General features: G+C 42.1%; 1 protein-coding gene across 4 annotated transcripts in view; it reads right to left on the bottom strand.

Annotated features, from left to right (window-relative positions):
• The window catches only part of fam13b (family with sequence similarity 13 member B), a 67744-nt gene that overhangs the window by 3964 nt on the left and 50008 nt on the right, over positions 1–13772 (bottom strand). For 2 of the 4 annotated variants that reach the window (XM_005467272.4, XM_019364175.2), the window contains 15 exons: positions 11628–11723; positions 11122–11269; positions 8659–8756; positions 7858–7909; positions 7381–7501; positions 6839–6910; positions 5980–6253; positions 5381–5522; positions 5011–5092; positions 4149–4340; positions 3291–3505; positions 2076–2159; positions 1878–1973; positions 1410–1780; positions 620–721 (listed from right to left, as the gene is read on the bottom strand). In XM_005467272.4, the coding sequence (XP_005467329.1) occupies positions 620–721; positions 1410–1780; positions 1878–1973; positions 2076–2159; positions 3291–3505; positions 4149–4340; positions 5011–5092; positions 5381–5522; positions 5980–6253; positions 6839–6910; positions 7381–7501; positions 7858–7909; positions 8659–8756; positions 11122–11269; positions 11628–11723 (2145 nt within the window). The remainder of the gene's footprint in view (positions 1–619; positions 722–1409; positions 1781–1877; positions 1974–2075; positions 2160–3290; positions 3506–4148; positions 4341–5010; positions 5093–5380; positions 5523–5979; positions 6254–6838; positions 6911–7380; positions 7502–7857; positions 7910–8658; positions 8757–11121; positions 11270–11627; positions 11724–13772) is intronic. The other 2 variants (XM_005467275.4, XM_019364177.2) reach the window with 2 other exon arrangements.

Genomic DNA, 13772 nt, shown 5'->3' with positions numbered 1-13772 from the left:
TGAGACATGGTGAACCCGATCCAGCTGCTCCTTCATTTTAGCCAATTTGTTTTTGGCAGGAATGCAGTGTGTTTATTGCCAAGCAGGTGAAACTTCAATAAGGATATTTTTCTTTACTAAAAACTGATCTTGGAGCAACTTCTGCTCTTTCTAGTCAGTGGATCACTTGTAACTGTACCGACAGTGAGAGGATGTGACATCTTGAACATGTCATGAAGGTAAAATTATTTTGCCTTGCTATATGGTCCTCACAACCCGCCTGGCTTTCATTTTCACAGCTTGGTCAAATTACCTGCCACACAGGCTGTGAGACTATTTTTGCTGATCTATCCAGACAGACAAAGCTCTAACACAAAGACTTGCCTGTCAGAAGGTGTGGTATTTATTTTTTCACAATAGAGAAGCTGTGAGAGACCAGAAAAGTGCTGCATGGAATACAGAAAAGGGAGTCTGTCACAAATAAATGTATACATCCTACATAAAGGTTGTCCTGATTCGCTGAATAAACAATGTCTGCTGAGTTTAAAAAGACAAGGCTGAAATCACTGAACATATGTGATGTAGCTGGACTTCATTCCTTAAATAAACGTGCATGTGTGGGTGCACGTGTCCCACCTACCTTCCATTATGCTGATAGAAATCTTCTTCAAACTCTCTGATGGTCTTCCTCAGTTTCTTCTTCTCTGCTCTGGCCTTCCACAGCTGTTCCAGCAGCTCTGGCCTGGAGGATGATGGGATAGAAGAGGATGCTGTAACCACATGTAACACTACAGTGGTGTGGAGACATCAGATAGCTTTATTCTCAGCAACATTTGCTCTCTTTAACACTAATAATCACTTAGCTTATAAACCAGAAATTAAAACTTGAATTCAGAGAGAGAAGGTGATCAGTGTGAGCAGGAAGTGAACTAAACAGGAGTCACAACCTATAAGAAACACATCACACTTGGACTTAGGAACCTGAGCTGATCAGAGGTGTGAGTGTATGTATGTTAATGCCAGGCATTATCCTGTGACACGTTAAACAGATTACACCTCAGCTGCTGAAACCTGCGTGAAAACTGTGTCACACTTCCTGCTTGTATCTGCACAGTCAGCAAAGCAGAAGAATATGTGAACTACATTTCCTCTCCAGGGTTTACTAAATGAACACAGCAGGCTACACTTTTCCTGTCTTTGAGATTAATGCAGAGGCTCAGTGAACTTGGAGCTACACTGAGAGGAACAACTGCAGACCTTTACATTTGCAACAAATATATATTCAAATTCACAATATCACCCAAATTCAGTATTTCTAAAATGATAAGTAGCTGAGCAAAATTTCAGCTTAACAACACATCAGTTTTTAGGCCCTAATGTTGCATGAATGCTTGTATCTATGAATGCGTCTGTGTGTGTTTTGTTCTCACATGGATGAGGCGTTCGAGCTGGACAGACGCAGGTCGAGCGCCAGCCTCCCCGACCCCTCCTCCATCTTGTCTCTCATTGAACAGTCGCTCTGTCTGTCAGACTGGTTCTGGCTGCTCACGGGCCCGTCACTCGAGGTCATTGGATCGATGGCCATGATAACCTCGGGGCTCTGCATCTCACCACCGCTGCTCTCTCCCTCTTCCTCCTCCTCCTCCTCTTCTTCTTCCTCCTCATCCCTCTCCTCTTCTCCTCCACCTTTCTGCTCTTGCTCCTCCTCCTCTTCCTCTTTAATTTCCTCCCAAAAGTGAGCAGTTTCACCCTCAATGATTGGCTGCAGGATTTTACTCCGCCTCTTACTAGATGGAGATACCTAGAGGAGGGAAAGGAAGGTTGATGCAGTTGATCCGTTCTTAGCTGCTGCAGGAGTGCTGCTAACTTTGTGTCTCTGGTGGAGATTGTGAACTTACTGCAACAGGTGTAATGCTGACTCTGGTGAGCATCTGTTTGACCAGCCTGTAGCGGTCGTACAGAGGTTTCACGACCAGCCGCTCCTCTCTGGTCACCTAGAAGGACAGGAGAAGCGACAGAGCTGGTTAGAACAGGGTTCTTTTTTTGCTTTTTAAGGCAAAGACAAATCTTTGCAGAATTAAGGTTTTTGGACGTACCGGTCGACCGTGCAGCCCTTCGTAGTGCAGCAGATTCTTCTGCAGGACAGTCTTCTCACAGGTTAATTGTTCTTTTGTCATCTTCTACAGAGATGCACAGACATTTAACACTCAATAGTGTCTTTCCTGGTTTTAACATTACTAGTCATCAAATGTGAGGAAGGAAAAAAAAAGATTGACTAGTTTAAAATACAGAGATGCAGAAATAATGTAGGTGTGTAGTTAAAGACATATAAGAATTTTGTGCTGAAATGTAGGGCCCCGTGTATAATGTTGTGCTCACAATCAGAGCACAGGCTAGCGTCCACATGCCGAGGTGAGGTGACGTGTCACGCGCTTGTGGGTCAGTTTATTCTGAAACAGCTTTCATACATTTGCTAATTTTCTACATCAAAGTGCTGCAGAATCTTTTGCGTAGTCACTGCTTACTTTCTGTCTTGCTTGTTTACTTGCTTGTAACTTCCTGTCGCAGTGCATCCGTCTGTTAGAGCCCTGTTAGTGGCTGATGGCTTTGCAACACCTCTGAACCAGCAGGTAACCGCCATTGTATGTTAATAAAAAAGTAATACATTTAACTAACTAGTATTTAAACTGGTGTTTCACAGTGACAGGAGAAGTTCACAATCAAAACTATTTAAATTACCCTTAAAGTTATAGTCAAACAATATACTAGCAGTTTGTAAATTGTAGTCAATATAAATTTTGTGCATATCCATCAAAAATATTTCTTCTCCTCTTCCTGTAGAACTTAAAAACATGAATTGAAATGTAAAAATAAAGTTTGTTTTCAATAAAACTGGACATGTTTAGTTCTGCTAGGTATGTAAACCTACACCAGACCTTTCCATTGGTGTTCGGTTGCTAATAGTGATATTACTGGCTGTGTGTCTGGATGCCAACTTTGTATCTGCCATTCTGAAGTTTATTTCACATCCTACATATTCCATTATTTTCACATCCTGCTCAGGTGAAGGAGCCAGGGGGGTGAGAGAAAACTGTCCTCTAGACCTCTGAATTGTATTTTCTAAACACCCATATTTGTTTAGCTTTATCAGATCTGAAGGATTTCATAAACCCCAAAAAACTCTATAGGTTATATTCTGTTCTTTTTCCCCATCTTGACAACTATATATTTGATTCACATCCTTTTTATTTGGCATGTCGCTGGAGCCCTGAATAAGTGCAGTGCTCTGCTGGAAAATATCTGGTCCTTACCTTGATATCATCAGGCCAGCCGTCCTCCTCCCTCTTCTCTTTGACTCTGCATTGGATGAGCTCCAGTGTTTCCTCCCTTGTAGGCCGCGGGCCTTTGAGCTCCCCCGCTGCGTCATGAGCACTGTGATCCAGTGTGGATCCAAAGCTCTTGGGCAAGGTGTTACTCCGGGGCCGAGTCTGAGGGCCGAGCTCGGTCTCTGCACGGTGTTTGGCATCTGGGGAAGGATGAACACATGAGGTTGAGGAGAGAGGAAAGAAATAAGGGCAGGGATAGAGAGAGAGGGAGAGAAGTAGAAAACAGAGAAAGTCAGTTAAGGCATGCAGGAATTTATCTGTCCTGATTATAATTAACCCATCAGAAATAAGGAGAAAGAAGACAGTGTGACAACTCACAAACACACCACCACACAAAATAAAAAGCCAAAGACAGAGAGCAAACTTTTTCCAGACTATTTTTTGTAACACTGCCAGACAGTAAAATCACTAAATTCAAAAGCCCCCGATGGCTGTAAAGGTGAAACACTTCTGGACCTTCAGTACCGAAGCATTTTTTTTAAAAGAACTGATACCAGCAGTTAGACATGTTTTTTTGCAGTTTGCCAACATTTTTTAACATGTCAGAGACCCAAAATGTCTGGCAAAAAAGAGAGCTTGTTTTGTATTTTGAAATCAGAACCATAAATACGTAATTTCATCATGATGCTTCACACTTCTCACCATCTCTCCATTAATTATCCCATGCCAACAAGCTGTTTCAGCAGACACCGAAACAAGGAAGCAAGATGCTCTCACAAAGCCGCCTCGCTGTGACTGTCAGTAGTGTTTGAGATGTCTACTTACTGAGGGGTTTGTACTTACTGAGGTGAAACGGTCTAGAGCTGAGTAGGCCTGAGTAGGGGTGGAGCGGGGGGGTGAGTATGTGATGGGGAGGTGAGCAGATAGAGGAGGAGGAGGAGGAGGAAGGGGAGGAGGGAGCATGGTGGCATCTGTGTGAATGGATCAAAGCCTGGTGCCTCAACGTGCTTCTGGGCAAAAGGTGGTGCTGGCGTCCTGGTTGGCCGATCAGTCAATCAATCAATCAATGAGTCGTTGGGCAGTAGGAGGAGGAAGGAGGAAAGTGAAGAGCGGATGCTCACATTATTGATTTCAGTTTTGATTTGAAACAGTGACAAATGTTTTGGCCGCTGTGTTACTCCATAAAGGAGAGCCGGCACCTCACAAGAAGGAGGTGGACGGGCGTCCTGCGGGGTTCGTTCAGTGTGGTGAAACATCGGGAGGAGAAACATCCGCCGGCAGAAAAGAATTTCTATACATTTTATATTTTAATATCTGATTTTTGACATGCTGACTGGCAGCCAAACCAAAAGCTTCTGCAACCACAGTTTGGGATTTCTGACCATATATTTTCAAATACTTGCTTTATGGTGTTTTCCGCTGCTTCACCTGACTGAACTCACCCTGCAGGTAATGAATGTGGGTTCACAAGGACGCACCAGCACACTGTAGGGTGGGAGCCACGCATGTGAGAGCCACGTTGACCCTGAGCACGTGCATATATGTCTGTGTATGTCTGTCAGACCAGCATACATGCCATGTTGTCACAAAAGGTCAAAGGTTGGAAGTGGGGTCAAAATGTCCAGCACAGAACAGGATGGCATACAGACACTCTAACCCCGTCAAGCACACATGAATGCATGCCGACAGCAAAAAGTAGTTGTACCTTTAATCTGCCTGCGGATCTTGGTCAAGTCAGTCATCCATTTGAGGACCTTGGGGTTAGCTGCCTTGTCTGCATGAGAAGGCTGCAGAGAGAAGAGGGGGGACACACAGAGACCAAGAGTTGGCATTTCACAGAAAACATCAACAACAGCCAAGACAAAAATACAAAATTACATTTTCAGGATGTGTGAGAGTGTAAGCAATTAAACAATGTGTTGGTATTTCTGATGCAGAGAAAGGGAGAAGGCAGAGGAAGATGACTGTTTGCTATAACAGCCTGAAAAAGCAATAATTGACTGGCTCCTGCAGTTTTTTTCTTCTTCTTCTTTTTTTATTATTACCTAAAAAAAACATTAAAGTTCTGATTTTACCTTGTAGTTTCTCTCCTTCTCAAACTGCTCTTCAAACTGTTTGATTTTCTTCTTCAGATGCTGAAGCTTTTTGGTGAGCTGGTGCATCACCGAATCTCCTCCTCTCATCGCCTCTTTGGAACCAAATGATGCTCGCCTGGGCCTGAGGAAGCACAGGTATAAATAGTAAATGGACTGGTACTTGATGGCGCTTTTTGACTCCAGCTCAGCCCTTAAAGGGCTTTTTACTACAAGCCACTTTCACACACACATTCATACATAAGCACCTTTTAACTTTCACAAACACACGCACACAGTGACCAATCCATCGGGGGTAATTTGGGGTTCTTGCCCAGCGACACTTCAACATGTGGACTGCATGAGCAGAGCTACCTTCTGATTGGTAGACAACATGTTCAACTCTAGCCCCTGAGCCACAGCGACCCCCCCAGCATGACAGAACTACCAAAAAAAAAGCTAAAAAAGAAAAGGAAAAAAAGAAAAACAACCCAAAAAAACCCCTTCAAGTCTCAGACCAAAGATAATGCTTTGTGGTGTCATTATAAACATTAAACCCTCCCAAAAAAACAGTCTTACAGTGAATAAGCTACACATCATACCTATGTACTTTGGTGGGTGAAGTGGCATCCAGATCCTGCTGGAGGAATCTCTGGGCACCGTGCACACCAAAATCGAGAAAGCGTCGTGCCAGCAGGTGAGGGTGGGAGCGGGAAGAGGAAGGGGAGTCATTCTGCCCTCCCTCTCCCTGTTCCTCTTCACCACCCTCCTCCAGGGGGAGCAGAGGGAGAGGAACCATGCGACCGGCCAACGGGGAGAGCTGTGCCTCTCCGCTCTCGTTGTCATCCTGCCAGGATTTAAAAGCTGGGACGGGGTCTGGAGAAGAAGGAAAGAAATAAAGAGAGAAGTCAAGCCAAGTAAAAAGAGGACAAGGAAGGGAGAGGCCAGATGATTAATCCCTCTCTAACAAGTGCATGAGAGAGAGAGAGAGAGGGGTGTTATACATATCATGATGGACGGATATGTACAGCAACAACTTTATTTATTTTTTTACTTCCATACCTGCTGACTCACTCTAAGCCTGATTACCGGTGTATTTACTGTCAGTGCTATGCTGCCAAGTTGAGTCGAGGAGGAAGAGAGAGTGTAGGAGGGGTCGTGACCAATAAGAGCAGCAGAATCAGAGTGTAAAGTAAAAAAATAAGAGGGAAGAGTGAAGAAAGAAAAAACAAGTCCGCCTGCTATCTCATGAAATCTGATGGAAGGAAGAATGTTACAGGGAGGGATTTATCACGATCAGCGTCACCACACGCACATTTGAAAAGCCGAGACTATTTTAATTATATTTTAATATAGTTTCTTTTATTGTTGTCACCTGTGACCACCATTAAAAACAATAACAAGGACGGGTGAAAGGAGGGAGGGGTAGACTGGTGAATGGGCGCTTATGAAATTACTTACCTTGGCCTTCCTTTTGCAGATGCATCAATGAGAAGTCGATGGGAGGGAGGTGGAGATGGGAGGGGGGTGACGCTGTTTGGATGGACGGAGGAGAAGTAGAAGAACGAGGAGGAAGAGGGACAGGGAGAGAGATAGCACAGAAGAGGAGCAGTGAGGTCATTCATAACTTCACTCACCAGCATTCATCCAATGTGTGTTGTGTTTAATTGCAAACAAATGCCACCAACGTCAGTTTTTCATCACTTATATGAGATAATTTATCAAACTGAGCAGGTTTGAATTCAGATCTCAGCGACGTATTTAAGCTTAGAGTAAAAATATTCCATAATTTTTATATTTAAGGAAGAGTAATTCATACAACAATCTAAATGAAATGAAATGTTCCCATTATGTCACTTTTATTAGATAAAAATAAATTAATTTAAAGTTTTAAAGGTCTGTCCCTCTGCATAACTTCTATTTCACCAATACCACTTTAATTTTCTGTGAATATTTATGCTGCACCGAGCAAGCTGGAATTCCCAGGATATGATGGAACTCACCTTCCCATTGGTTGTCGGGAAAAAGCTGGAGGTGGGAGGAGTCTGGTTGGCATGGTGACAGGTGGTTCCAGTTGGGCTCGCTGGTGTTGGCGTTGTGATCACAGCAACATGAACTGGAGTCCTGGAGGAATTAAAAAAAAAAATCAATAAGAGATGGAAGAAATAAGGAAAATGGACCAAATAACTGAAGTTAAGTTGGCAAGTGTGTTTTTCAGACCAGCACCTTTGTAACCAATTTCACCTAGCAACTTCCCGCAACCACTTGCCAACAAATCAGGGAATAAACATTTTCCCCCAGCATGTGGTGGTTTCCATGGGGTCACTGACTGCTCTGTAGGCCGGTGTAATTAAGGCCTTAACAGATACTTAAAAGCTTTACTGTGAAGGTCAAACCCAACGGATGACATAAACAATGGCTATAGCCATTGTTTATATACAGTCTATGAAAGGTGTACATTTCCACATCCTGTCACTTACACAGCTTATGGTGACAGTGTGCTCCATCGTCACAAGAGGCTGATTGTCCTGCCTGAAAATGAAGATTAGAAACAAAAATAAAATTAGATAAACACTCAAAATTAAACCATAAAGGAGATAAACACATTAACACTCCACGAGGGGATGTACGTTTTCAGTACTCTTTGGTCCAAGAACAAGAAGTACTAATATGTTACCGCTGTACAGACTCATCTGGATAAATGTACTTTCCAATCATACCACTGTCACCATATTTAGTCTTCCTGAAACCTTGCCTGGATAACAGCTGACGAAGAGTCACACCACAGTCACACAACGAAATAAATCTTTCCGCTGCATGAATAATTCGACGATGAAAAAACTCACACAAAGCTGTAACCAAAATCAGTGCTTTGTGTAGTCAGTATTTTGCCCCTCTTGTTATCTTTTGCCTGTTTTAAATAAATAGGTGTGAAACAGCATTTGTCAGTTTTAACACTGCATGCCACATTGATGGTGGTGTACTCACTACAGCTGTTAACAACAAGCTGGGGGTGTAATATCATCATACGACATGTGAAACTACACACACAAGAAGGAGCATAAGTGAATAAGTGTTGGGATTGAGAGAGACTGGGATAAAGATGCATTTCAGATGCAGCATAAAATGTGAGCTCTGGTTGAAACAGCGTGTCAAAGCAATTTGCAGCAGGCAAGTGGCTGATCAGCACAGCAACACTGCTGCCTCTCGTTTGCTTTGTATCGAAACTGAACTCTGAGGGTAAATCCAGGCAGCTGGTGTTTGTGAAGTAAACAGCTCACCTGGCAGTGTTTAAGTTGTTCTTTGCATCTGTGACAGACTCTGCATCCAGGTCCATTCCTGAGCTCTCCTCCAGGGTGGGGACAGAGTCCAGTGAATTCTGGGGAAAAAAATACAAGACAGCAAGATTTTTTGTTTAACTTAAACAGGAATAAGCAGAGCAAGAGACAGGAATGGGCAAGAACACAAACTGAGTTACACACTGGAGTCTAACATAAATAAGTAAAACACTAATGATCCAGAATACAGTGAGATAATCATACATGCATTAAATAAAGCTCTTTCACCTTAAATAGTTAATAATTTAAGGCTCCTTAATGCCAAAATTAGAGGTTAAGTGCCTCTGCTCATCGTCAACAACTCTGTAAACCTTGAAAAAGTTACTGGAGTTCTTGAAGTTTGTGAGGCTTTTCAGTCCTGAAAACAAAAGGTGGAGAGTTCCACGTATTTAACATGGGGGTTGTTCTCTTTGGAGGTGGTTTGGAGAGTGGCTGACCCACTATTAATCATGTGCTTTAATCACGTCATGGGCATTATCACGAGCCAAGGTGGGAAAAAAGGTGTGGCTTAATACCATCACAGAAGTTAAGGGTGAAACTACTGTGAAACCTTGCCCCACCCTATCATGTGACCTGCTGACTCACATTTGAGGTAAGTTGTGAGTGAGATTTGAAAAACCTGGGAAGGGTTCTCAAAACTCTATTGAAGGTTGGCTTTTGGCTCAGCTAAACACGTTTTTTAGGGTTTTCCACTAGCTGGTAATAACGGGTACCAGGTACTTCTTTAGTACCTACTCAGCTGGGCTTCTGAGCGGTCTGAGGCGATCCGAAAATGTGACATTAACAGACCGCATGGCACCGATTGGCTAGTCAGTGGCATCACTTGTTGAGTCATGAGAGTGACATGCATTTTTGTGTCAGAAACAAAAGACGTCACAGGACGTTGCTATAACAACCTCATGCACATAAGTTGGTACTCAATTGTAATGGAAAACGACTGAAACCAAATAGAGTCAAGTCAAGCTGAGTAGGCACTACAGGAAAAGAGCTGAAAAGCTACCATCTCTGTTCATAGATTTTTTTCCATTTAGTCCTCTTTCAAGCCATCTGTCTTTTCAGTCCAGAATGTGAACATTAGCATTGTTGAAAAAGAGTTTGGGAGTTTTGGATGAGAATGAAATGTCTTCGCAAGCTTGAAGACGTCCAGATGCCTTCTTTTTCCCCCTCAAGTTCCTAAGTCTAGCATCACCTGAATGACTGAGAACCTATACAGACAACTCTGTAAGAGCACAAAAGTCCTCATCATAACTTTGGAATGAATGAACCATAGAGAAGACATTTCAAAGTGTGTATATTATGTGGACATACACATATTGAACTTATTGTTAATAGCACATGGCACAACTATACAACTTTTTAAACATAAAGCCAGTGTAAATACATGCATGCATGTCTGTGATGATGTAGTACAGTGGAGCAGCTGTCATTCTTTGGCTCTTGGCTGATCTATTTAAGGACTTGGATCAAGATCATTGTTTCAGTGACAGCTTCTCCTCCAGCCGTGGGTCTCATCTCCCTGCCTACCATGTTGTCTCCTCCTCACCTCTCCATCTGGAAGCTAAAATGGTTCTTGGGATAAAAGCCAGTAAGGCTGAATGGGGGGCACTAGTTACGGAGTTTTGATTTCCAATGAGACAGCTTCACTAAAAATGTATGTGATGTGCACAGGAATACAAAGATGTGCCTAAAACTAAATATTGAAAATAAAGAGAAACATTACTACCCTTCAGAATACTTACGTGAAATGCACAGAGACACACTTAAATTTGAAACATTTCCTGTATGTGTTAAACAGATAATGCATCTCAAAGCATCATTATCTGAACAATAATTTTATCAGTTCTTATCTATTCTTACCAAAATGTGAAGAAAGCAAGGTCAAGAATTTGCAAAGCCCTTGAAAGTAGCTCCTTGTTTTATAATATAGCATTCTGGCGTGTGATAGGTATAAAAAGTGGGAAATGTGTTCGCCAAACCTTGAGAAAGAAACTACTCGGCACTTTTTCCAAGTACAAAATGACCTTATTAACATTTAGTTATGACTAAATGTGTCTGCGTGTTTGTATTTGTTAAACAACCCTCTTGTTTCTCGCTTTCCCAGTAAATTTCCAGCTATTGCAGCAATCAGAGCAGAACAAAGATGGGACTGTGCTGATAATATCAAACAGATTTTGCCTTGGAATGAAGCGACACACTGAGATGGGAAGGAGGTTAGCTATGGCAAGCATGCTCTGAGCCCACACAGCAGCTTGCTACGATTTTCTTTTGTGTCTTATCATCTGATGTCACTTTCTGTTTGAGCACAGGGGAGCTGCTGTTCTGCCAATGTTACAGTAACAGGCAGCGTGAGCAACTAAAATAAAGATTCCCTTTCTGGTTATCACGTCATGACGTCCCCCCACTGACCTGCGCTTCTCGCTGATTTTGTTGGATGTGCTGCTCAGGCTGTGTGAGTGGGGTCTCCCCTTCTGTGTCGCAGGGACTGTCTTCAGGGTCAGTTTGTTGCTCCTTGTCTCCATCACAGCCCTGGTCTGCAGGCTCACTGGGACTCTCCCTAACATATCACAATGGAAAGATTAATAAAGCAATGCAATTACCCACATTTAAATATAAATTCATAACTTGTCTCCAGGGGAATGCTATGCAAAGTAGCATAATGCTAAAGTAACCTACAGTACAACTGCTTTAAACGTGTTTATCTGTAACGCGAACCATCTGGCTGGCTTTGTGCCTTTGTACACGAGATTTGCTATCTCGGATATGCTTCTTTAGAGTCATCTGATGCCACTTTAAAACCGCGAGCAATCATGTTTGTACCAACAGGTGCAACTACAAAGTGCAACAGACATTTAATTCATGCGTGCATAGAACTAATCTTTGTGGTTTCAGGTCTGCATGTGTTGCACTCTCACCCCTGGCTGTCGTAGCTGCTGAGGTCTTGGTCGATGGAGTTTTTCAGATCAAAGAAGTGCTGCTCCACTGCAGCCCTGATGGTCCGCTGAATAATACTGGGAAACAAAGCAGAAATACAAGTTAAAATGATGTTTAACACTAACCACTGGCCAAAGAGTTTAGACTACCTTTAAAGAGGATAAGCTGAGTTTCAAAGGTTTACATAACTAATTTGCATGAGATCCAGTGACCATGTTTTTTCCTGTTTATTCAGTGCAACAACTCCACAGAAAAACAAAAATCGATAAACTGAAAATAAAAATATCCACCTGAAGTATCCACATTAAACGAGCCACAGCAATAATCCAAACACCCAAGATGCTGGGCATGTTTCTCTGACTTATATCGAGTAGAGAAAAAGTCTGTGACGTCAATAACTGTTTTGATAACCAAAACGAAAATACTTCAGCCATGTTGCAAATAGTCAAAGCTGGAGACTGATAAGTTCCATCTGTCATCCACCTGACAGAAACATGCACACTATTTAGGCTTGTGTATGTATTTTTGTCTGAACTGCACTACAACACGATATATCAAAAACCTACAAAGATAAAAACTGATTTGCAGATTGTAACAACTACCCAACACTATAGCACTACCATTACTATTTTTTTAATCCTTCAATTAAGCATGTTTTTTTTTTTTAAGTGATTAGTATACATGCTTTAAAAACGCTCTCATAATGCCTAAAACTGTTGCCATCAACATGACATCCTTAGTTCAGTTATACTGACGAGGTTAGAGGGCTGTTTTTCCAGATTTAATTAAGATGTTTGTTTTTAGCACTACCTCTGTGTCTGGAACCTCTGCTGATCAATTAACAGATAAATGGCACATTTATATGTTCATCTTTGTTGAAAGACAAGAAAATATATAGTAATTAGGTACATATAAGAGACATTTAGTGAAGTTTAACAGTGAATAATATTCATCATTTTCACTCAGTGCTTTCTTTCCCCTTCTGAGCTATTTAACAAGTCCTTATTAAGCCAATGGTGCGGCCCCGGTCTAAAAGGATTAATATGGAGCCAGGGAGAAGAGAGGAGAGGATGTTAGAGCCTATAAAAGGTAACATCAGCAGTCACACGCTGACCTTTTCTGCACCGACATGCAGCGCCTGATCCACAGGCTCTACTGAGATTCCATCTATCTGGCTTCAATTACTGGACCATGTTTGTTTGATCATAATGTATTCCTCCCTCATTTACTCTGGCTTCATGCAGTCTGTGAGTTTTGTCACTGTTCCAGCTTAGACAGCGGCAGAGTCTAAGTTGAATGGGAAAAGACCCAACTCCCCCATACCAACTGTTCACTCACTTCATCTGCTTTCATCACGTCTTATTCCAACTTTTCCTCTATTTTTTATATTTCTATCATATAACTTCTACTCCTTAAGCTGATCCTCAAAGTAAATGTCCAGACAGTGACAGCAAGTTGTCTCAGGTACTGTAGATACGCATGAATTTAACACATCGAGTACTTGATGCTTGAAAAATAGCTGTAGGGGATTTTCTGCTATGTCCATTTAAGGCAGAAACTCAAAGCTACTGAGCTGAGGTAAATGAAATGTAGGTGTCAATATATGAACACACACACTCAAACTTCCCCTCCACCTCCAGGAAGCTCTACAATAATAACTACACTGCACATCACACACAAACAGCCACTTCCAGAAATAAACACATAAGCAGTAAAAGATGATGCACTTGCACTCTTTCCTACTTACATAGACACAGAAAGAAGCACTTACACTCACACATCGTCCAAATTTTTACCTCCCAACAGAGAAGAGGCCTTTCAAACACATCCTGGTAACCATTAATGCAGCCAAAGCCTTGCATTTATAACGCACTGCTGGAAACGCGCTCGAGTGACTCCTCACAACTCACTAGATCTCAGAGGGAAACTCGGTGGGACCTGCAGGTTCCCTCTTTTTAAATTTAAGGGAAACTTTTTTATTGGCATGTGCGTTATAAAAATAGATTAAACTGCTTTTTTAAAATCTCCACAGCAAAAAACTGTTTCCCCATCTCCATCATCATGTCTCTTCTTCTTTTTTTTTAAAACCATCTTTACTATTTTCTGTTAAATTGGTGGGCAGCTGA

The sequence above is a fragment of the Oreochromis niloticus genome, linkage group LG2 (genome assembly GCF_001858045.2).
Source record: "Oreochromis niloticus isolate F11D_XX linkage group LG2, O_niloticus_UMD_NMBU, whole genome shotgun sequence".
NCBI classification, from domain to species: domain Eukaryota; kingdom Metazoa; phylum Chordata; class Actinopteri; order Cichliformes; family Cichlidae; genus Oreochromis; species Oreochromis niloticus.
The sequence above is the reverse complement of the archived record's forward strand: the minus strand, read 5'-3'. Positions and strand labels throughout refer to the sequence as shown.